Genomic DNA, 24,490 nt, shown 5'->3' on the forward strand with positions numbered 1-24,490 from the left:
GCCCTTTAACTCTAATTTCATCTTTCGTCGTTGGAGCACCCGCACAACCGGAGTCCCCGTACCCCAATCATCATCTTATCGTAAATTGAGCGCACATCGGCTGCATCGTTTAGGTATTTTAAATGGATACATTGAAAAGGCGTTCGAGTTGCTACAACAATAAGAGGCAATTAATAATGAATTAGCATGAGAGAGGACTTAGAAGAACTATGTGTATCCGCCTTATTAATGCCAAATTTTAATCGGTCTAACGGAGAAAGAAATTATTCTACCCTCACAAATTTGTTCAGGAAGTCAGCAAGAATAATACCACATATAAAGCTCCCAAAATTCAACGGCAACTATGTTTAGTTCACAAAGACGAATCTCTATCAAATGTCGAAAAGTTGAATCACCTGTAATTCTGTTAAGAAAAGGAAGCCTTAGACATAGTAGAAGCTTACCAGATCACAGAATCATATTTCCCAAGGGCCCATGCGGGCTTGGTCAGAGCTTATAATAATTTGAGCCTAATATATTTTAAAAATATATCTGGCTTGTTTTGAATCCCTACAATGATACGCCATCCGGCACAAGGGACTTAAAGATCCCATCCCAGCGTAACTGGTATTTACAAATACCTTCTTTCGTTGTCTCGTTTTGTACAAAACACCATCTTACAGTTTTACCACGCTATACATTGACCTCCCAAGCATTCCCTAACAAATTTTTGCCGTCTCCTTCTGACAATCAGGTAACCCATCAGTAACTAAGAATCGACCAAGTCTTACTCGCAACGGCCCTCGCCCAGGTTCGAAGTCAGGCAGTAGACGATTTTGGGTCTTGACTGTTTGGAACTGATTAGTTTAAACTCTTTTTCGTAATGTAAAGATTGCTTAATGAAGGATATAAACAGTTAGCAGCTGAGGAGTTTACGACTTGCAGAAGAGCTCCCAAGCTGGGTCAGTTGGGGAACAAGCTTACTTATAGTAAAACGGCTCTAGCAGTACCGCAACATACCGAAGGACTTAAATCTAAATGTCACTTCTGCAAGTCAGATGAACATTTGTTTTTTTACTTCCCTATAAGTGTCTCGGTTGAAGGTCGGTTCAAATTCGCAAAAGGCATGTGTCTTTGCATCAATTGTCTACATAGACCCCAATTAAAATTACGGAAATCGATAGGATATCTGAATTAAGTACATCACAGTTGTGTACCCCTGACCAAATGTTGAGTGATGAATCATTTTCAGATAACGTTTCAGATGAGCCAAAAATTGTAGTCCTTGTCTCGGTTCCTCGTGCAAAACAGCACGAAGGTGAGTAATATACGGTTCGCTTGTACGGTACGTTCCCAAAATTAAGTCTCCAAAACGCGCAATGTCGGCACATTGTACCAAAAAAAATTTTCAGTTGATCCTATGGCGTCAAATCCCTAAAACCCCTCTAAAAATTTATCCCCTAAGCCCATTCTTATAAATTTACTAAAATTCTTGTTCCTACGTAAAGGTTGGGGGAATAACAACACATATATTTCGTTTCGCATATGGCAGGACATGGAAACGTTATAACGATCACGTTTGATCAGCTGCATAACGCAGGTTTTGCTTTTCATTCTTCGCACAAGCTGTTCAGTGTAAGTCGTTTGCCTGCTTCGGAAGACAATTTGGTTGATCAAAGTAGAGGCGTAGCACAGCTTGGTACGCAACGATAATACTAAAATTACTGCATAAAACTAAATTAAAAATAATACTTTGTTACATTGTTTGTGCAAAACCGGTGGTAGATAGACGACTGCTGAGCGTCGCCGTGGTACAAGTGGTTGTAGTGAGCACCTTGTCGCTGGCACGGGGACAGTCTGTACGATAGGATGATCTCGTCCAGGCACGGATAGTTATTTGACTTGAGTTTGTGCTTGAGTTTTAAATTGACTTTATTGTTCCGTTGATTAGAGCTTAAGTACTATTGGCCCTAACGTTGATATAGTAGATATATTAGATATCTTGATGTCTTCGCTCTGTTGTGCTACCACTGAGCACCTGGTTGCTGTTCCCTGTAAGCAGTGTACCACTAAGCACCTGATCGCTGCTCTGTGTAAGCAGAGCACCGTTCTGTAAAAGATTCGTTGCTGGTACGTGTTGGGTACTGTGCATTTTGAGCATGGTTGCGAAAATACATAAAATACTAACTCTAAATATCTCGCGCGTCGGCATCGCACTTTGGGTGCATGGACAGTCATTTGGAGACGCCATTACTCGCCCTTTAACTCTAATTTCATCTTTCGTCGTTGGAGCACCCGCACAACCGGAGTCCCCGTACCCCAATCATCATCTTTTCGTAAATTGAGCCCACATCGGCTGCATCGTTTAGGTATTTTAAATGGATACATCGAAAAGGCGTTCGAGTTGCTACAACAATAAGAGGCAATTAATAATGAATTAGCATGAGAGAGGACTTAGAAGAACTATGTGTATCCGCCTTATTAATGCCAAATTTTAATCGATCTAACGGAGAAAGAAATTATTCTACCCTCACAAATAAAAATATTTAAAGTTGTTCAGGAAGTCAGCAAGAATACTACCACATATAAAACTCCCAAATTTCAACGGCAACTATGTTTAGTTCACAAAGACGAATCTCTATCAAATGTCGAAAAGTTGAATCACCTGTAATCCTGTTAAGAAAAGGAAGCCTTAGACATAGTAAAAGCTTACCAGATCACAGAATCATATTTCCCAAGGGCCCATGCGGGCTTGGTCAGAGCTTATAATAATTTGAGCCTAATATATGTTAAAAATATATCTGGCTTGTTTTGAATCCCTACAATGATACGCCATCCGCCACGAGGGATTTCAAGATCCCATCCCAGCGTAACTGGTATTTACAAATACCTTATTTCGTTGTCTCGTTTTGTACAAAACACCATCTTACAGTTTTACCACGCTATACATTGACCTCCCAAGCATTCTCTAGCCAATTTTTGCCGTCTCCTTCTGACAATCAGGTAACCCACCAGTCACTAAGAATCGACCACGTCTTACTCGCAAGAAGAGAACTGTTAGAACTGTTTAGTTTAAACTCTATTTCTTAATGTAAAGATTGCTTAATGAAGGATATAAACAGTTAGCAGCTGAGGATGTTACGACTTGCAGAAAAGCTCCCAAGCTGGGTCAGTTTGGGAACAAGCTTACTTATAGTAAAACGGCATTAGCAGTACCCCAACATACCGAAGAACTTAAATCTAAATGTCACTTCTGCAAGTCAGATGAATATTTGTTTTTTTACTTCCCTATAAATGTCTCGGTTGAAGCTCGGTTCAAATTCGCAAAAGGCATGTGTGTTTGCATCAATTGTCTACATAGACCCCAATTAAAATTACGGAAATCGATAGGATATCTGAAATAAGTACATCACAGTTGTGTACCCCTGACCAAATGTTGAGTGATGAATCATTTTCAGATAACGTTTCAGATGAGCCAAAAATTGTAGTCCTTGTCTCGGTTCCTCGTGCAAAACAGCACGAAGGTGAGTAATATACGGTTCGCTTGTACGGTACGTTCCCAAAATTAAGTCTCCAAAACATTGTACCAAAAAAAATTTTCAGTTGATCCTATGGCGTCAAATCCCTAAAACCCCTCTAAAAATTTATCCCCTAAGCCCATTCTTACAAATTTACTAAAATTCTTTTTGGGGGAATAACCACATATATATTTTGTTTCGCATATGGCAGGACATGGAAACGTTGTAACGATCACGTTTGATCAGCTGCATAACGCAGGTTTTGCTTTTCATTCTTCGCACAAGCTGTTCAGTGTAAGTCGTTTGCCTGCTTCGGAAGACAATTTGGTTGATCAAAGTAGAGGCGTAGCACAGCTTGGTACGCAACGATAATACTAAAATTACTGCATAAAACTAGATTAAAAATAATACTTTGTTACATTGTTTGTGCAAAACCGGTGGTAGATAGACGACTGCTGAGCGACGCCGTGGTACAAGTGGTTGTAGTGAGCACCTTGTCGCTGGCACGGGGACAGTCTGCACGATAGGATGATCTCGTCCAGGCACGGGTAGTTATGGGACTTGAGTTTGTGCTTAAGTTTTAAACTGACTTTATTGTTCCGTTGATTAGAGCTTAAGTACTATTGGCCCTAACGTTGATATAGTAGATATCTTCTATGTGTATTGTTTATGTTGAGCTAGGTTTTTTGTTGACCTTGTTTCCTCATTCTGACCGACTGACCGAGCATGCCGCTGTGCTGCTGTGCTGAGAGTACCCATCTGCTGCTGTGTCAGCAGTGCACCGTAATGTTAATGTCTTCGCTCTGTTGTGCTACCACTGAGCACCTAGTTGCTGTTCCCTGTAAGCAGTGTACCACTAAGCACCTGATCGCTGCTCTGTGTAAGCAGAGCACCGTGCTGTAAAAGATTCGTTGCTGGTACGTTGCCCCTCTACGACCCCGCCGTGTTGGGTACTGTGCATTTTGAGCATGGTTGCGAAAATACATAAAATACTAACTCTAAATATCTCGCGCGTCGGCATCGCACTTTGGGTGCATGGACAGTCATTTGGAGACGCCATTACTCGCCCTTTAACTCTAATTTCATCTTTCGTCGTTGGAGCACCCGCACAACCGGAGTCCCCGTACCCCAATCATCATCTTTTCGTAAATTGAGCCCACATCGGCTGCATCGTTTAGGTATTTTAAATGGATACATCGAAAAGGCGTTCGAGTTGCTACAACAAAAAGAGGCAATTAATAATGAATTAGCATGAGAGAGGACTTAGAAGAACTATGTGTATCCGCCTTATTAATGCCAAATTTTAATCGATCTAACGGAGAAAGAAATTATTCTACCCTCACAAATAAAAATATTTAAAGTTGTTCAGGAAGTCAGCAAGAATACTACCACATATAAAACTCCCAAATTTCAACGGCAACTATGTTTAGTTCACAAAGACGAATCTCTATCAAATGTCGAAAAGTTGAATCACCTGTAATCCTGTTAAGAAAAGGAAGCCTTAGACATAGTAAAAGCTTACCAGATCACAGAATCATATTTCCCAAGGGCCCATGCGGGCTTGGTCAGAGCTTATAATAATTTGAGCCTAACATATTTAAAAAATATATCTGGCTTGTTTTGAATCCCTACAATGATACGCCATCCGCCACGAGGGATTTCAAGATCCCATCCCAGCGTAACTGGTATTTACAAATACCTTATTTCGTTGTCTCGTTTTGTACAAAACACCATCTTACAGTTTTACCACGCTATACATTGACCTCCCAAGCATTCTCTAGCCAATTTTTGCCGTCTCCTTCTGACAATCAGGTAACCCACCAGTCACTAAGAATCGACCACGTCTTACTCGCAAGAAGAGAACTGTTAGAACTGTTTAGTTTAAACTCTATTTCTTAATGTAAAGATTGCTTAATGAAGGATATAAACAGTTAGCAGCTGAGGATGTTACGACTTGCAGAAAAGCTCCCAAGCTGGGTCAGTTTGGGAACAAGCTTACTTATAGTAAAACGGCATTAGCAGTACCCCAACATACCGAAGAACTTAAATCTAAATGTCACTTCTGCAAGTCAGATGAATATTTGTTTTTTTACTTCCCTATAAATGTCTCGGTTGAAGCTCGGTTCAAATTCGCAAAAGGCATGTGTGTTTGCATCAATTGTCTACATAGACCCCAATTAAAATTACGGAAATCGATAGGATATCTGAATTAAGTACATCACAGTTGTGTACCCCTGACCAAATGTTGAGTGATGAATCATTTTCAGATAACGTTTCAGATGAGCCAAAAATTGTAGTCCTTGTCTCGGTTCCTCGTGCAAAACAGCACGAAGGTGAGTAATATACGGTTCGCTTGTACGGTACGTTCCCAAAATTAAGTCTCCAAAACGCGCAATGTCGGCACATTGTACCAAAAAAAATTTTCAGTTGATCCTATGGCGTCAAATCCCTAAAACCCCTCTAAAAATTTATCCCCTAAGCCCATTCTTACAAATTTACTATAATTCTTTTTGGGGGAATAACCACATATATATTTTGTTTCGCATATGGCAGGACATGGAAACGTTGTAACGATCACGTTTGATCAGCTGCATAACGCAGGTTTTGCTTTTCATTCTTCGCACAAGCTGTTCAGTGTAAGTCGTTTGCCTGCTTCGGAAGACAATTTGGTTGATCAAAGTAGAGGCGTAGCACAGCTTGGTACGCAACGATAATATTAAAATTACTGCATAAAACTAGATTAAAAATAATACTTTGTTACATTGTTTGTGCAAAACCGGTGGTAGATAGACGACTGCTGAGCGACGCCGTGGTACAAGTGGTTGTAGTGAGCACCTTGTCGCTGGCACGGGGACAGTCTGCACGATAGGATGATCTCGTCCAGGCACGGGTAGTTATGGGACTTGAGTTTGTGCTTAAGTTTTAAACTGACATTATTGTTCCGTTGATTAGAGCTTAAGTACTATTGGCCCTAACGTTGATATAGTAGATATCTTCTATGTGTATTGTTTATGTTGAGCTAGGTTTTTTGTTGACCTTGTTTCCTCATTCTGACCGACTGACCGAGCATGCCGCTGTGCTGCTGTGCTGAGAGTACCCATCTGCTGCTGTGTCAGCAGTGCACCGTAATGTTAATGTCTTCGCTCTGTTGTGCTACCACTGAGCACCTAGTTGCTGTTCCCTGTAAGCAGTGTACCACTAAGCACCTGATCGCTGCTCTGTGTAAGCAGAGCACCGTGCTGTAAAAGATTCGTTGCTGGTACGTTGCCCCTCTACGACCCCGCCGTGTTGGGTACTGTGCATTTTGAGCATGGTTGCGAAAATACATAAAATACTAACTCTAAATATCTCGCGCGTCGGCATCGCACTTTGGGTGCATGGACAGTCATTTGGAGACGCCATTACCCGCCCTTTAACTCTAATTTCATCTTTCGTCGTTGGAGCACCCGCACAACCGGAGTCCCCGTACCCCAATCATCATCTTTTCGTAAATTGAGCCCACATCGGCTGCATTGTTTAGGTATTTTAAATGGATACATCGAAAAGGCGTTCGAGTTGCTACAACAATAAGAGGCAATTAATAATGAATTAGCATGAGAGAGGACTTAAAAGAACTATGTGTATCCGCCTTATTAATGCCAAATTTTAATCGGTCTAACGTAGAAAGAAATTATTCTACCCTCACAAATAAAAATATTTAAAGTTGTTCAGGAAGTCAGCAAGAATACTACCACATATAAAACTCCCAAATTTCAACGGCAACTATGTTAAGTTCACAAAGGCGAATCTCTATCAAATGTCGAAAAGTTGAATCACCTGTAATCCTGTTAAGAAAAGGAAGCCTTAGACATAGTAAAAGCTTACCAGATCACAGAATCATATTTCCCAAGGGCCCATGCGGGCTTGGTCAGAGCTTATAATAATTTGAGCCTAATATATTTTAAAAATATATCTGGCTTGTTTTGAATCCCTACAATGATACGCCATCCGCCACAAGGGATTTCAAGATCCCATCCTAGCGTAACTGGTATTTACAAATACCTTCTTTCGTTGTCTCGTTTTGTACAAAACACCATCTAGCAGTTTTACCACGCTATACATTGACCTCCCAAGCATTCCCTTGCAAATTTTTGCCATCTTCTTCTGACAATCAGGTAACCCATCAGTCACTAAGAATCGACCACGTCTTACTCACAACGGCCCTCGCCCAGGTTCGAAGTCAGGCAGTAGACGATTTTGGGTCTTGACTGTTTGGAACTGTTTAGTTTATATAAACAGTTAGCAGCTGAGAAGTTTACGACTTGCAGAAGAGCTCCCCAGCTGGGTCAGTTGGGGAACAAGCTTACTTATAGTAAAACGGCATTAGCAGTACCCCAACATACCGAAGAACTTAAATCTAAATGTCACTTCTGCAAGTCAGATGAACATTTGTTTTTTTACTTCCCTATAAATGTCTCGGTTGAAGCTCGCTTCAAATTCGCAAAAGGCATGTGTCTTTGCATCAATTGTCTACATAGACCCCAATTAAAATTACGGAAATCGATAGGATATCTGAATTAAGTACATCTCAGTTGTGTACCCCTGACCAAATGTTGAGTGATGAATCATTTTCAGATAACGTTTCAGATGAGCCAAAAATTGTAGTCCTTGTCTCGGTTCCTCGTGGAAAACAGCACGAAGGTGAGTAATATACGGTTCGCTTGTACGGTACGTTCCCAAAATTAGGTCTCCAAAACGCGCAATGCCGGCACATTGTACCAAAAAAAATTTTCAGTTGATCCTATGGCGTCAAATCCCTAAAACCCCTCTACAAATTTATCCCCTAAGCCCATTCTTATAAATTTACTAAAATTCTTGTTCCTACGTAAAGGTTGGGGGAATAACAACACATATATTTCGTTTCGCATATGGCAGGACATGGAAACGTTATAACGATCACGTTTGATCAGCTGCATAACGCAGGTTTTGCTTTTCATTCTTCGCACAAGCTGTTCAGTGTAAGTCGTTTGCCTGCTTCGGAAGACAATTTGGTTGATCAAAGTAGAGGCGTAGCACAGCTTGGTACGCAACGATAATACTAAAATTACTGCATAAAACTAGATTAAAAATAATACTTTGTTACATTGTTTGTGCAAAACCGGTGGTAGATAGACGACTGCTGAGCGACGCCGTGGTACAAGTGGTTGTAGTGAGCACCTTGTCGCTGGCACGGGGACAGTCTGCACGATAGGATGATCTCGTCCAGGCACGGGTAGTTATGGGACTTGAGTTTGTGCTTAAGTTTTAAACTGACTTTATTGTTCCGTTGATTAGAGCTTAAGTACTATTGGCCCTAACGTTGATATAGTAGATATCTTCTATGTGTATTGTTTATGTTGAGCTAGGTTTTTTGTTGACCTTGTTTCCTCATTCTGACCGACTGACCGAGCATGCCGCTGTGCTGCTGTGCTGAGAGTACCCATCTGCTGCTGTGTCAGCAGTGCACCGTAATGTTAATGTCTTCGCTCTGTTGTGCTACCACTGAGCACCTAGTTGCTGTTCCCTGTAAGCAGTGTACCACTAAGCACCTGATCGCTGCTTTGTGTAAGCAGAGCACCGTGCTGTAAAAGATTCGTTGCTGGTACGTTGCCCCTCTACGACCCCGCCGTGTTGGGTACTGTGCATTTTGAGCATGGTTGCGAACATACATAAAATACTAACTCTAAATATCTCGCGCGTCGGCATCGCACTTTGGGTGCATGGACAGTCATTTGGAGACGCCATTACCCGCCCTTTAACTCTAATTTCATCTTTCGTCGTTGGAGCACCCGCACAACCGGAGTCCCCGTACCCCAATCATCATCTTTTCGTAAATTGAGCCCACATCGGCTGCATTGTTTAGGTATTTTAAATGGATACATCGAAAAGGCGTTCGAGTTGCTACAACAATAAGAGGCAATTAATAATGAATTAGCATGAGAGAGGACTTAAAATAACTATGTGTATCCGCCTTATTAATGCCAAATTTTAATCGGTCTAACGTAGAAAGAAATTATTCTACCCTCACAAATAAAAATATTTAAAGTTGTTCAGGAAGTCAGCAAGAATACTACCACATATAAAACTCCCAAATTTCAACGGCAACTATGTTTAGTTCACAAAGGCGAATCTCTATCAAATGTCGAAAAGTTGAATCACCTGTAATCCTGTTAAGAAAAGGAAGCCTTAGACATAGTAAAAGCTTACCAGATCACAGAATCATATTTCCCAAGGGCCCATGCGGGCTTGGTCAGAGCTTATAATAATTTGAACCTAATATATTTTAAAAATATATCTGGCTTGTTTTGAATCCCTACAATGATACGCCATCCGCCACAAGGGATTTCAAGATCCCATCCTAGCGTAACTGGTATTTACAAATACCTTCTTTCGTTGTCTCGTTTTGTACAAAACACCATCTAGCAGTTTTACCACGCTATATATTGACCTCCCAAGCATTCCCTTGCAAATTTTTGCCATCTTCTTCTGACAATCAGGTAACCCATCAGTCACTAAGAATCGACCACGTCTTACTCACAACGGCCCTCGCCCAGGTTCGAAGTCAGGCAGTAGACGATTTTGGGTCTTGACTGTTTGGAACTGTTTAGTTTATATAAACAGTTAGCAGCTGAGAAGTTTACGACTTGCAGAAGAGCTCCCAAGCTGGGTCAGTTGGGGAACAAGCTTACTTATAGTAAAACGGTATTAGCAAACCCCAACATACCGAAGAACTTAAACCTAAATGTCACTTCTGCAAGTCAGATGAACATTTGTTTTTTTACTTCCCTATAAGTGTCTCGGTTGAAGGTCGGTTCAAATTCGCAAAAGGCATGTGTCTTTGCATCAATTGTCTACATAGACCCCAATTAAAATTACGGAAATCGATAGGAAATCTGAATTAAGTACATCACAGTTGTGTACCCCTGACCAAATGTTGAGTGATAAATCATTTTCATATAACATTTCAGATGAGCCAAAAATTGTAGTCCTTGTCTCGGTTCCTCGTGCAAAACAGCACGAAGGTGAGTAATATACGGTTCGCTTGTACGGTACGTTCCCAAAATTAAGTCTCCAAAAACGCGCAATGTCGGCACATTGTACCAAATAAAATTTTCAGTTGATCCTATGGCGTCAAATCCCTAAAACCCCTCTAAAAATTTATCCCCTAAGCCCATTCTTATAAATTTACTAAAATTCTTGTTCCTACGTAAAGGTTGGGGGAATAACAACACATATATTTCGTTTCGCATATGGCAGGACATGGAAACGTTATAACGATCACGTTTGATCAGCTGCATAACGCAGGTTTTGCTTTTCATTCTTCGCACAAGCTGTTCAGTGTAAGTCGTTTGCCTGCTTCGGAAGAGAATTTGGTTGATCAAAGTAGAGGCGTAGCACAGCTTGGTACGCAACGATAATACTAAAATTACTGCATAAAACTAGATTAAAAATAATACTTTGTTACATTGTTTGTGCAAAACCGGTGGTAGATAGACGACTGCTGAGCGACGCCGTGGTACAAGTGGTTGTAGTGAGCACCTTGTCGCTGGCACGGGGACAGTCTGCACGATAGGATGATCTCGTCCAGGCACGGGTAGTTATGGGACTTGAGTTTGTGCTTAAGTTTTAAACTGACTTTATTGTTCCGTTGATTAGAGCTTAAGTACTATTGGCCCTAACGTTGATATAGTAGATATCTTCTATGTGTATTGTTTATGTTGAGCTAGGTTTTTTGTTGACCTTGTTTCCTCATTCTGACCGACTGACCGAGCATGCCGCTGTGCTGCTGTGCTGAGAGTACCCATCTGCTGCTGTGTCAGCAGTGCACCGTAATGTTAATGTCTTCGCTCTGTTGTGCTACCACTGAGCACCTAGTTGCTGTTCCCTGTAAGCAGTGTACCACTAAGCACCTGATCGCTGCTTTGTGTAAGCAGAGCACCGTGCTGTAAAAGATTCGTTGCTGGTACGTTGCCCCTCTACGACCCCGCCGTGTTGGGTACTGTGCATTTTGAGCATGGTTGCGAACATACATAAAATACTAACTCTAAATATCTCGCGCGTCGGCATCGCACTTTGGGTGCAGGACAGTCATTTGGAGACGCCATTACCCGCCCTTTAACTCTAATTTCATCTTTCGTCGTTGGAGCACCCGCACAACCGGAGTCCCCGTACCCCAATCATCATCTTTTCGTAAATTGAGCCCACATCGGCTGCATTGTTTAGGTATTTTAAATGGATACATCGAAAAGGCGTTCGAGTTGCTACAACAATAAGAGGCAATTAATAATGAATTAGCATGAGAGAGGACTTAAAATAACTATGTGTATCCGCCTTATTAATGCCAAATTTTAATCGGTCTAACGTAGAAAGAAATTATTCTACCCTCACAAATAAAAATATTTAAAGTTGTTCAGGAAGTCAGCAAGAATACTACCACATATAAAACTCCCAAATTTCAACGGCAACTATGTTTAGTTCACAAAGGCGAATCTCTATCAAATGTCGAAAAGTTGAATCACCTGTAATCCTGTTAAGAAAAGGAAGCCTTAGACATAGTAAAAGCTTACCAGATCACAGAATCATATTTCCCAAGGGCCCATGCGGGCTTGGTCAGAGCTTATAATAATTTGAGCCTAATATATTTTAAAAATATATCTGGCTTGTTTTGAATCCCTACAATGATACGCCATCCGCCACAAGGGATTTCAAGATCCCATCCTAGCGTAACTGGTATTTACAAATACCTTCTTTCGTTGTCTCGTTTTGTACAAAACACCATCTAGCAGTTTTACCACGCTATACATTGACCTCCCAAGCATTCCCTTGCAAATTTTTGCCATCTTCTTCTGACAATCAGGTAACCCATCAGTCACTAAGAATCGACCACGTCTTACTCACAACGGCCCTCGCCCAGGTTCGAAGTCAGGCAGTAGACGATTTTGGGTCTTGACTGTTTGGAACTGTTTAGTTTATATAAACAGTTAGCAGCTGAGAAGTTTACGACTTGCAGAAGAGCTCCCAAGCTGGGTTAGTTGGGGAACAAGCTAACTTATAGTAAAACGGTATTAGCAAACCCCAACATACCGAAGAACTTAAACCTAAATGTCACTTCTGCAAGTCAGATGAACATTTGTTTTTTTACTTCCCTATAAGTGTCTCGGTTGAAGGTCGGTTCAAATTCGCAAAAGGCATGTGTCTTTGCATCAATTGTCTACATAGACCCCAATTAAAATTACGGAAATCGATAGGATATCTGAATTAAGTACATCACAGTTGTGTACCCCTGACCAAATGTTGAGTGATAAATCATTTTCATATAACATTTCAGATGAGCCAAAAATTGTAGTCCTTGTCTCGGTTCCTCGTGCAAAACAGCACGAAGGTGAGTAATATACGGTTCGCTTGTACGGTACGTTCCCAAAATTAAGTCTCCAAAAACGCGCAATGTCGGCACATTGTACCAAATAAAATTTTCAGTTGATCCTATGGCGTCAAATCCCTAAAACCTCTCTACAAATTTATCCCCTAAGCCCATTCTTACAAATTTACCAAAATTCTTTTTCCTACGTAAAGGTTGGGGGAATAACAACACATATATTTCGTTTCGCATATGGCAGGACATGGAAACGTTGTAACGATCACGTTTGATCAGCTGCATAACGCAGGTTTTGCTTTTCATTCTTCGCACAAGCTGTTCAGTGTAAGTCGTTTGCCTGCTTCGGAAGACAATTTGGTTGATCAAAGTAGAGGCGTAGCACAGCTTGGTAAGCAACGATAATACTAAAATTACTGCATAAAACTAGATTAAAAATAATACTTTTTTACATTGTTTGTGCAAAACCGGTGGTAGACAGACGACTGCTGAGCGTCGCCTTGGTACAAGTGGTTGTAGTGAGCACCTTGTCGCTGGCACGGGGACAGTCTGCACGATAGGATGATCTCGTCCAGGCACGGGTAGTTATGGGACTTGAGTTTGTGCTTGAGTTTTAAACTGACTTTATTGTTCCGTTGATTAAAGCTTAAGTACTATTGGCCCTAACGTTGATATAGTAGATATCTTCTATGTGTATTATTTATGTTGAGCTAGGTTTTTTGTTGACCTCGTTTCCTAATTCTGACCGACTGACCGTGCATGCCGCTGTGTTGCTGTGCTGAGAGTACCCATCTGCTGCTGTGTCAGCAGTGCACCGTGCTGTTGATGTCTTCGCTCTGTTGTGCTACCACTGAGCACCCGATTGCTTTTCCGTGTAAGCAGTGTACGACTAAGCACCTGATCGCTGCTCTGTGTAAGCAGTGCACCGTGCTGTAAAAGATTCGTTGCTGGTACGTTGCCCCCCTACGACCCCGCCGTGTTGGGTACTGTGCATTTTGAGCGAGGTTGCGAAAATACATAAAATTCTAACTCTAAATATCTTATATCAGATAAGCCAAAAATTGTAGTCCTTGTCTCGGTTCCTCTTGCAAAACAGCACGAAGGTACTCACTAATATAAAGGCGCAGGAAAGTAATCCAATAAAATCACTCATTGTATATCCTGTTTATAAAAAAGTATTTTGGTTGAGCCGTGTTGTTGTGCGCAGATGCACAAGCTGTTTCTGTTTAACAATGTTTTCGTAAAGGCTGGTCCCGTCAACTCTACACATTTATTAAAGGCTGCAGCGCTTAAACGCGGGCGATGTTTGTCATGTCACTGTTTGTTATTGTTTGCTATTTTCGTTGCGATTCCCGACTTCCGAAAACTGCGAGCAGAGACGTAGATCAGCTGATTATCGCCAGTACATTACTCCCAGCTCGTAACATTACCCCACAGGTCGGAAAGCAACGATAATTTTAAAATTACTACAAAAACAAGGAAGAAGAATTTATGAGACAAACACATTTCAGTTAAAATTTTGTTTCTATCATAAAAACTGAAGTCGATACAGATTTTCGCGGATTTTGGGCGTTAGAGTGGGCGTGGCACCCCGCTGAAAACGACTTGCGCTGCGCAGAAAGCCCAGGAATCTGCATGCCAAGTTTAACAACTGAGCGTTCATACGGACGGAATGACGGACATATATAGATCGACTCGGTTAGTGATCCTGATCCAGAATATATATATATATTATGGAGTCGGAGACGCTTCCTTCTAACTGCTACATACTTTTACTCTACGAGTAACGAGTATATTCACTACTATTACTATGTTTATACGATAGGAATCAAGATTTCTTAAAAGCGCGATATACAAATAACTCCTGTTTATACGACATATATCATTTCGTGATTTGCTTTTTAGTAGAGATGCCAGACGTGTAAAATTTAGTATTTTAGTCTGGCCACACTTTTACAAAATGTACACAAGCCAAACAACGCGACGGATAAACTAAAATTCTTCATTTACAATCGGCAAATAAGAACCTCAAAATTAATTTCCAAAGTTACTGAGTGGAGGCACAGAAGGACGATGGCTTTATTAAAAGCAAGGCGGTTTTTGGTAGCCAGCAATCACAGGATGCTGATGCAGACTTACGCGGCTGCAACAGCGACTCTCAGCCTGAGGACACCTAGAGTGCGAAAATTCAAGATGCAAGAGCCAAACAATTAAAACTGTTTTTTTGAGAACTTACGAATGTCAACTACAAATTTGTTTGTCCATGTTGCGTTGGCTTGCGCTACACTTCATACTCGGTGGAAATGAGAAGGGAGAAATTTACGCCAATGAACGAATTGGAAAGTAACCAGCAACCACCAGGCTGGCAGTGCAACCACATATTGGAATCTCCAGAATGCGATCTATCCGATCTTAGGGTACACCTTGAGGTATACATTGTTTCTAACTTTCCTTTGAGAAGCAGTTCAAAATAAATTAAATATGCACTATTAGTTTTGTTTTAATGTACTCCAGTTTTAATTGGAGTTAAAGAATTCACGAATGAATCTATGGGCCTCGGCCGGATCGTCCGCCAGAACCTCGCGCATGCTCTGCACAAGGGTGGCATGTATTTCGCGTTGAGCCTCCAGAAACTCTTGGTTCTGCACCTCCAGCCTGTCCAAGGCCTCTTTGTTGTCGTCTGACATCTTCCTAATCATCTGCACGACGTTTGCTTTGTCTGAAAACCAAGTGAAATCATTAAACATTACCATCGTGTTACCCTTAATGAGAATTAATATGCTCACTAGAAGTTTGGCGGCTCGTAGGCATGGATGTCTCCACCAGGAGTTCAGGTGCATTGGTTTCCTCTATCTCCTCTGCTTCGTTGAACACTTCATTGGCTAGGTCATCGAAGCCGTCGATGGCCACAAATCCCTCTGTCCACCCCTACAGCCTGAGACACAGGGCGAGTGCCACACATATCATCAGGCTCGTCGAAGTGGGCGCACATATTCCTTGCAGTCCCACTGACTGCATTACTGCGCACATCACATCAAAATACGTTTTTTTAGCTTTCTCAGTTTGGTTTTTATTTGATCTCCGGTCTTGTTCATGTTCGACTCTGCCAGGCCCTTGTAGATCAGATGAGTTTCGTTTTGCCATCGAGCTTGCCCAATATGTTGTCCTCCTTCACTAGGCCAAGTAGCTCCGTAATTTCGGTGTTGACCAAAAAAATCTTTTCGATTCCACTGCGTTTTCCTTAGTTATTCCCTTTGTTGCGAATGGTCTGCATAGCGTTAAGTTGGTTGCGCACCACAAATTCACGCTTTCAGGCTGAAATCTAGACAACTTTCATGTGTTGCCGAATTCACGAAATGGCTTTTATACACACACGAATCGGCAGAAAGCGTGTAAAAATAGCGTGAATTCGGCATCGTATAAACACAGTATATGTCACATAAAAAACTATCTCTAAATGCCAATGTTATATAAGAGAAGAGCTGAAGAGAAAGAGTTGGTCACATTGTTGAATAGAAAAGTTCTTGTAATAAACGCACAATTTTCACAGATGATAGCTAAGCAATGTTAGTTTTTTATCGCCTATATCGATATATCAAGGATATTTAGTATTCTTACTATATGTCCCTACATTACTATCCTTTTTTTCCTTTTCTTTCTGTACTATCCTTATTTACTATACCTAGTTCTGCTATATACATTTACATATTTTTTACTTGTTGGTTTTTATTTAAAAAGAGAAGCTTATCGGCAACTGTCGATAGCCACGTGCGACGCTCACTTATAAGTTTTCAGCCTTTCTAAAAAACTCTTTCAGACTCACACGAAGATGCAAGAGCACAGAAGTATTCTATACGTTTACGTGTAAATAAACGGAGGTGTGTTCGCCACTGGCTTCCTTCCTTCTGGGTGGGCGGTTGCCATTGGCTTCCTTCCTTCTGAGTGTTAGATAAGCGGGGGTTGCCGCTGCCTATTCCCTAAGCTGAAAACTTTAGGTTGGGAGATACTACCTCCGTTGCTATCTGCCCTTAAGGCAGAAAAACCAATTATATCAAGTAATACTAACGGCGATGGCCAAAAGTAATACTTATGAGCTTTAGCTTATTATTTGAGTATGGCTAACAGAAGCGAAAATTGTAGTTTATCAATGGTATTAAGGTAAATTTTAATTCGAAATTACCACTTTAATTTTACACTTATTGTGAATTTGAAAACAGAAGCAAAGGAAAATGTAATAAAGCTTAATGAGAATACGATTCCTTTTTGTATTTACTGCCATCCGGATTTATATCATTTATAACGCTCCAATAGCTTTTTGCTCGCAAGTTATTTCTTAAAAGTGAATTGTAAGGGAATTTATCTTCTCAAATTCGGTTAGAAAATAAATATATTAGAAGTGCAATGACGATACAGCCAACAGGTAGAACACGATGCAATAGCAATTGTTTTTCGGGTAGAATATGCTGCTGATTAAGACGCATGTCTGAAATTTCATTACGAAGCTCCAAGTTGCATCGCTCTGAATGCTCAAGTCGTTCCTTGTAAACAATAAGTTCTTCCTCCTGTTCCACTTGCGAGTTATTTATGGCCGCCTTGTCATCCTTCCAGTCGATCTCTGTATTATCTTGGCTATCGTCCTGCCTTTTTTCATTTTTGAGTTCCTGCTCAAGCTGCTTTCTTAGTATATCGATCTTCTCGCGCATGGAGTGATTTTCAACAGTTAAGTGCTCCGTCTTTTTCTTGTATGTATAACATTCCTCTTGTAACATTTCTATGGCTTGCTCTGTGGGAAAGTCCGTTGGATTATAATGATTTTCCCCAACCCATACAAGCGTGTTTTGGCTATCGAACTTATGAGTCGGGCTCCTTGAAGGTGATTTCTTAAACTGTTCATTAATTTCATTGAGTCGATCAAACCTTGAATAATTTTGGACGATCTCTTCTACGGTTTCTGCTCTCTCTTGCTTAATACCCGTGTTGAATTCGCTTAAAACTAAATCTGTGCCAGCATTTGAAGCTTGGATTTTTCCATCACCCTCCATAATTCTGCATTTAGAATCTTCATCTTTATCGTTGAAAATGGCTTTCAAAACTGCTGTGCCGTCTTCTGTTTTGCAAAGATCTGAATTCTTTAGCAACTTTATGACGCTTGAATTGCAAATGATTTTTTCCAAGTCTGGTTCACTTAATCTCATCATTTCCTGTAATGTGGTGGGAATATATGAATACAAAATTTTTTGTAGTTTTTTAAATAGTTACCTTCTGTGATGCTGACTCCGTCGAATGCTGATCGACGTTCATTATGAAATGATTTTGTGGCGCAGTCATAATATTTGGTGTATAAGTTTTTTGGTCTTCTCTTCCGTCCGACGCATGACCTTTGTTATCATATTCTTCATCGTTGGCTATGATTGCATCTAATTGATCCAAGACATCATTCTCTTGCAAAAGTCCACTATCATTCTCAACAATAGACTGTTGAAGCTGAGTAACCTGTAAACGAAGTTTCTCAACTTCGTGAGCTTGTGTGGTCAGCTTCTCCTTAAGAAGCTCCAGATTTTTCTCCTCCTGTTCCTTAGCTTTTTGTCGTTGCCGCAATGTTTCCTGCTTGTACTCCGTGTACTCTTGCTGAAGTTGCTCTAACCGAGCATTAAAGTCCAGCATTGTCTGCTTCGATGTTAAGACCTGAGCACGCAATATGGTGCACTCGTTTTCTGAGGTAGCGTAGGACATTTCCATCTTAGAGAGCATTTGCATAGCTTCGCACCGTTCCTGGTAAACCTTTTGCAGGGCCTCTTTGGCAGTCAACTGGTATGCGGTTTTATCCTCAAGAAGTTTCACAATCTACGGTTACCAATGAAAAAGTATCAACGATCTGATCACATTCAACAAGTTCAGCTGATATATGCAACTGCATTTTTGGTGGAGACAAAAGTTACGCTCTTTCCGCTCGCACGAAGCTTAAAGCACAAAATATAACAAGAAAGGAAGTTACCTTCGGCAAACCGAAGTTTATATACCCTTGCAGTTATAAAAATAAATCAATTAAATTGAATTCGATATTCTTAAAAAAAAAATGTATATTCCCAATATTATAAGATTATATGTCAAAAAGCCCAAAAAGCTATAATTTGTTTCATAATTTTTCCCACCAATTATCCGATCGTTTCTATGACAGCTATATGATATAGTCGTCCGATTTTAATAAAATTTAATTCGAAATGCAGAACTAATTAAAAATGTTTTTTTCAAGCTTATAAAGTTATATAAGATATAATTTTTATTTCATGTTTTTCGTCTAATTTTCCGATCGTTCCTATGGCAGCTATATGATATAAAATTGATTTTGATAAAATTTAATAACAAATTTAAAACTAAATAAAAATGTTATTTTTAAGCGTAGGAGGTTATATGTTAAAAAACACCATAGATATATATATTTTTTTACTTTTTTTCCCGATAGTTCCTATGGAAGCTATAAGATACAGTTGTTCGATCTGGCTGGTTCCGACTTATATACTCCCTGCAATAGAAAGAAGACTTTTGGGAAAGTTTCAGCCCGATAGCTTTAAAACTGAGAGACTAGTTTGCGTAGAAACGGACGGACAGACGGACATGGCTAGATCGACTCGTCTTGTGACGCTGATCAAGAATATGTATACTTTATGGAGTTGGAAACGCAACCTTCACTACGTTGCAAACTTCTGACTGAAATCATTACACCCTCTGCAAGGGTATAAAAATAGAATGCACTTTCTTGTGTGTGAGTAATAATCAAGAGTGTATGTATACGTGCTTGTTCGAGAACAAGGTTTTCAATGCCAAATTATTTCTGAGCTAAGCAACGGATTTCCTTGCAGTCGTAAAAAAAAGATTAAAGAAAATGCATTTGTCAATGATTTTCTAATACATATTAGTTAAACTTAATATAGTCAAGGACCAATTTAATGTGTAAATAATTAAAAAGATAATTAAGAAATACATATCTAACTAATTTTACTAACAAAATAAATTTAAATCAAAAAAAAATAAATTTAAAAAAATTTAACAGTTATTAATGAAATAAATTTTATACCATTTTACGCACATCTGTTCGTAGATTAATATATAATATAATAAATGATATTTATATATATATGACTATTTATCGCTGTATGTGTACAAGAGATTAGCTGGCTCTATAACGTTTTTCTATTTGGCCTTTGAACATTTGCAAGAGTATTGAACCAGTTCTAGAGCCAGCACAAAAAAAAGTGTTCAATAAAATCATATGGCGCTTCGCATCATTATATTACAATGTTCAATGCAATGTGGTTTAACATACCTCGTTTCGAAGCGCATTCTCTGGAATGTTCTTCTCCATCGTCTGCAGTTTTTTTTCCAATAAGTTGATCTTGTGCAATAACTGGTCTTCAGTTATCATACTCTGCCAGCACATGGCAGAGTTTTTTCGGGTGGTATCAAGAACGCCTTGTAAGCTGCTTAACTTTGCTTTTAACGTCTTCTCTCGCTGCACAGCTTCCTGAAGAAAGGAGTTTAGGCGTTGAACTTCGTCAAAGCTAATTCGGTTATGCCCGGACAACAGCATCTGGCCCGCATCTATCGAAATAGCCTCTCGCCCATTTGGTAGAAAGAGGGAGACACGAGCAATGATACAGCCGTGCACTTCCTGGCGAGAGTTCTCAATCACCTCAACTCCAAACTTTACGGTATCCCCGTAGTGAAGTTCAGCCGGATCATTACCCAGCTTGTTGTCGTTAATAAAGGTACCGTTGCTAGACTTTGTGTCTTTGACCCAGAAACGACCGTCCGGAGTGTACCACAGCATTGCGTGGTTTCTTGATAAGACTTTACAGTCAAAAATTGCGTTTCCTTCACTCGCTTTGCTTTTGGCTATAAGGCGACCTACCTTGCAATCCTGATTCGGCTGCAAAAGTATTGATCTTGTGTCGAACTTATGGGACTTGGCTTCACACTGTAAAACTATTTTGGCATCACCCGTGCTCGAAGTTGTGGTGGACTCCAATGCCGTTGGAACAACAGAAGAGAGTAGCAATGTGCCGCAATCCGTGGCTTGTTCCCGTTGTAAAGCACTACTGTTTAGTGCACCCAGGGAGCTAAACAGACTGCCGGAACTAGTCACTCCAACTCCGATTCCGGAATTGTTTGCATTCAGCACGGACTTCATGGCTAAGTTAAGCACCTGCTGCGAGACTGCAGTTGGCAACTGAGCTGTCGCACGACGGTCGAGACTGGATACACCCTGCAATGTATTCGTATTAGAGTCACAGACTTGCATGTTATTATTTTCTTGGTTTTCAATCGCTTCCTCATTTTTTTTGTCAGCCGCAATGAGTTCGTTCATATCCCTTATCTCAAAAAGATGGTCGTCCTCCACTTTTTTTCCCTCTTCCATGATTGCGGCGTACTGGTTCTTCTTTCGCTTGATAGTTGAAGCTACTGCTTCGTCAGCTGCAGGCTTGGTCTTCTCAGGCAACTCTGTGTCTATATCCCTATTGTTCAGTGCTATTGCTCCGACGGCTGATGGTGTAGTCGGCGATGCTGATTTTGGTTTCTGGTCATCGTTATTTGTCAGCAATTCGTTGCCCACTACGACCATCACTGTACATCAAACTTAAAACAGAATCGGAATTACAAGTTAATATGAAGGGGAAGGAAAAACGAATGATTGTTCAAGTTTGAATAGCTATTATTTATTAACAGACCAAACATTAACAAATTGAATTTTATGTCATGGCATTATTTTATATCTTGAGTAATTACCCGTAGAAAAGTAAAATACATTTGTATGTACGTACATATGACAAACAAGAGAATTTCGAGAAAAACGCATAAAAAGATTAAAGCTCCACAATTCTTCCACAAAAGCAGACAAACATTTAATATATTTCACACTTTTTTAACGATTAGGCAATGAAACTTTTGAACAAATGTACAGTGGCTCGAAGCTTATTTCGTGCAAGAGAAAAATTAATTTTAAATCGTCATTGCTGCTAAACTAGAAACGATATCAACCAAATTTAAACGCAGTAATTCAAATAAACTCTTCATTTATTAATATAAAATTACTTAATCTAAAAAAAAAAAAAAAAATTCATATAAAACTAAAAAACAAGGCATTTCTGGCGTCCCCAATCAAGAGACCTACCGGCACATCTCGCTACTGACCTGACCCAAACCTGCGACATTTTATTGACATGTTTTATATGTACATATGTTCTAGAATTATTTATTTTAGTCTTCTGTTTCGTAAAAACAAAAACAATTATCTTGTTATTTAAAAAAAACTTATTTTTGAGTTCAATCTTGACCTAGCACGCTTACCTTGCCTTTAAGCTAATCTTCTTTTTTCTATAGGTGCAGCCTTACCCCCTCATTACGATTTAGTTGTTTTTATTTTTCAATGACTCATACTGGGGCACGATAGAAAGGCTGTAAGGTATTTTAGTTGAAAAGCACTTACTTATATCCTTTTCCCATAGCTACAGCTGTTTAGATCAGCTCGTATCAATGGTTAAAGTGATCTTTACGTTCACACTAGTCAAAACTCCCAACCGCTTAGCGAAATATTGGAAATAAAATGTTTCTTATTAATTTTAAAATCTGTTGTCTGACCCAAGAGATTTATCTACCGTTCATCGTGAACTCGATGTTTTCGATAGCGAACAAGCAAACACAATTTTTGTTTCTTAATTTAATGTGTAAAGTATAAAGTATAAGATTGCTTGTAATATATATTATTAAGAATTCAATTAAAATATTTTTAGAAAACTGAATAACAAAATATATAATTATTCTTTTGTTGTATACTATAAATAATTCGTTCAGTTTAACAACCACTGGTTTTTAGCCAAAAACTTGCCTAATTTTATCTTCTTACGTTTCTGAAAGTAGTGACGCGATGTATCGACGATAACGATACTATCGTCAATGGTTTTACAGCTCTACCATAGACGACGTTCCTTGGTGAACTAAATTATTCCTCGTACACAGACAATCGCTGAAAAAAAGGCTGATCGCAAAGCAAAACCAAATTTCTTGAAAATTAAATGGATTGCAATTTTTCCCATTTTTGCGATGGACATGCGCTTTTTGGCTTTTTCTTTAAATAAATATTGTGTAATAATTAGTGCATCAGCGTGCAGTACAAATCCTGGAGCTTGGTAATTTTCTGTAAAACAAAATAACTAAGATACAAACTTAATACTTAATATTCCAAACCAAACATGTACGAGTCATTATGCATTATTTACTTTTAAATCAATTTCGAAAGTACATTTTTGGTTCTCATATTATTAATAAATTTTGGCATTTACGTTTGCTATTTGTTTTTGCTTCGAATTAAAAAGAACTTACAGCTGTCTGTAAATTTAACAGAAACAGGTTTTAAAAAATTTTTTAATTTCGTGTAACCGCAGTTTGTCTTTTAAATTTTTAAACTACTAAATATTTGAATTAGACCACCTTTGGTGTTCCACTAGGTTACCTCGCGATTATATATTAACCAACTTGCTACATTTTTATGCCCGATTGCAATCTAGGCTTATCATTTCAAGGATGGGTAGTTCATTGTGGAAACCGTGGGGAAGATTGTATTGGAACTCTTGTAGCGCGACGAAAATTTACACAAGTTACGTTAGTACTTTTTTTGATGGCCAATATTAATAGCTCGCTCAATTTCAAAAATATCGAGATAAAACTTTACCAATATTTTTTGTGTATAAAAATGGATTGGAACGAATAAGTGTATCCTATAGCTGTCATATAATTTTTTTTTTGGCCTTCTTGGTTGTATTTTCTTTTCATATGGAAAACAAGTTAAAGTTTGAACATAAGATTTTGAACATAAGATTTCTAATTAAAAAAGCGTAAAACTCACATAACAATTAATTACAAGTACATCATGTACATCAAGTACATCAAACTTGGTATACACTACTTGTCTATGAATTCATAATAGTGTTGGCAAAAAATTGATGTATAATAATATTAATAATATTTAATACTGTTTTACATGTAAAAAATTATATATATTTGTTTTGGAATTAGGAAAATTAAAATAAAAAAATTCATTTATGTTTGTGAGCAAAAAAAAAACAAAAATAAAACAAACAAGCAATTATGTCCCAACGCTAAATATATATTCCGCTAATTTAAAAGTAAATTGTTAGAATTTTCGCTTATAATTGGTTCCTTTTACTTACATCAAAACTGCAAAACACAATTTGTAGTTGAGATGAAAAACTTTTTCAAAACATCGATGGTGCAACAAAAAATCCGATGTTTTGAAAAATGGTTCCAACAATAGATACTATCGATAGTGCTTTCCTGATTTCCCAGCACTAATGCATAAGAAAAAACCTTAAAAAGTCGATTTTCACAAGCACAGGGCTTGATAAGGTAGGAAAACTATCGATGGTCGACCCATTCGATATTTTGGATATTTTCATAGGAAAAATTCGATAGTATCGTTATAATAGCGGCTCTTTATGAAAATTTAAATTATAAGAAGTGTGTATATCATATCTTATATTTTGTGCTTAATTCTATAACTCCAACTAAAAATTAATATAACATATCA

At 39.1% G+C, this 24,490-nt stretch overlaps 1 protein-coding gene across 4 annotated transcripts; it reads right to left on the reverse strand.

Annotated features, from left to right (window-relative positions):
* Positions 1 to 17,028: 17,028 nt before the first annotated feature.
* On the reverse strand, positions 17,029 to 22,372 carry LOC108033042 (sarcolemmal membrane-associated protein). 4 transcript variants are annotated; one of them, XM_017107178.3, is made up of 5 exons: positions 22,234 to 22,372; positions 20,798 to 21,522; positions 20,213 to 20,410; positions 18,148 to 18,732; positions 17,029 to 18,089 (listed from the first exon to the last, which is right to left on the reverse strand). In XM_017107178.3, exons 2-5 carry the CDS (start codon positions 21,506 to 21,508, stop codon positions 17,253 to 17,255), a joined length of 2,331 nt encoding a protein of 776 aa, XP_016962667.1. In that variant the 5' UTR covers positions 21,509 to 21,522; positions 22,234 to 22,372; the 3' UTR covers positions 17,029 to 17,252. The 4 variants fall into 4 exon arrangements, with proteins under 4 accessions (XP_016962667.1, XP_016962661.1, XP_016962686.1 ...); XM_017107172.3 differs by having other exon boundaries at positions 20,213 to 21,522; XM_017107197.3 differs by lacking the exon at positions 22,234 to 22,372 and having other exon boundaries at positions 20,213 to 20,726; positions 20,798 to 20,946.
* Positions 22,373 to 24,490: the final 2,118 nt, after the last annotated feature.

The sequence above is a fragment of the Drosophila biarmipes genome, unplaced genomic scaffold, assembly GCF_025231255.1.
Source record: "Drosophila biarmipes strain raj3 unplaced genomic scaffold, RU_DBia_V1.1 ptg000019l, whole genome shotgun sequence".
Classification (NCBI taxonomy): domain Eukaryota; kingdom Metazoa; phylum Arthropoda; class Insecta; order Diptera; family Drosophilidae; genus Drosophila; species Drosophila biarmipes.

Excerpts from the sequence above, each read along its gene's own strand:
- LOC108033042 (XM_017107172.3), bottom strand. The coding sequence starts at position 21,508 with ATGGTCGTAGTGGGCAACGAATTGCTGACAAATAACGATGACCAGAAA. Across the intron at positions 18,733-20,212 it reads AGAATGCGCTTCGAAACGAG|ATTGTGAAACTTCTTGAGGA; the intron begins GTATGTTAAACC and ends TGGTAACCGTAG. Across the intron at positions 18,090-18,147 it reads CGGAGTCAGCATCACAGAAG|GAAATGATGAGATTAAGTGA; the intron begins GTAACTATTTAA and ends ACCACATTACAG.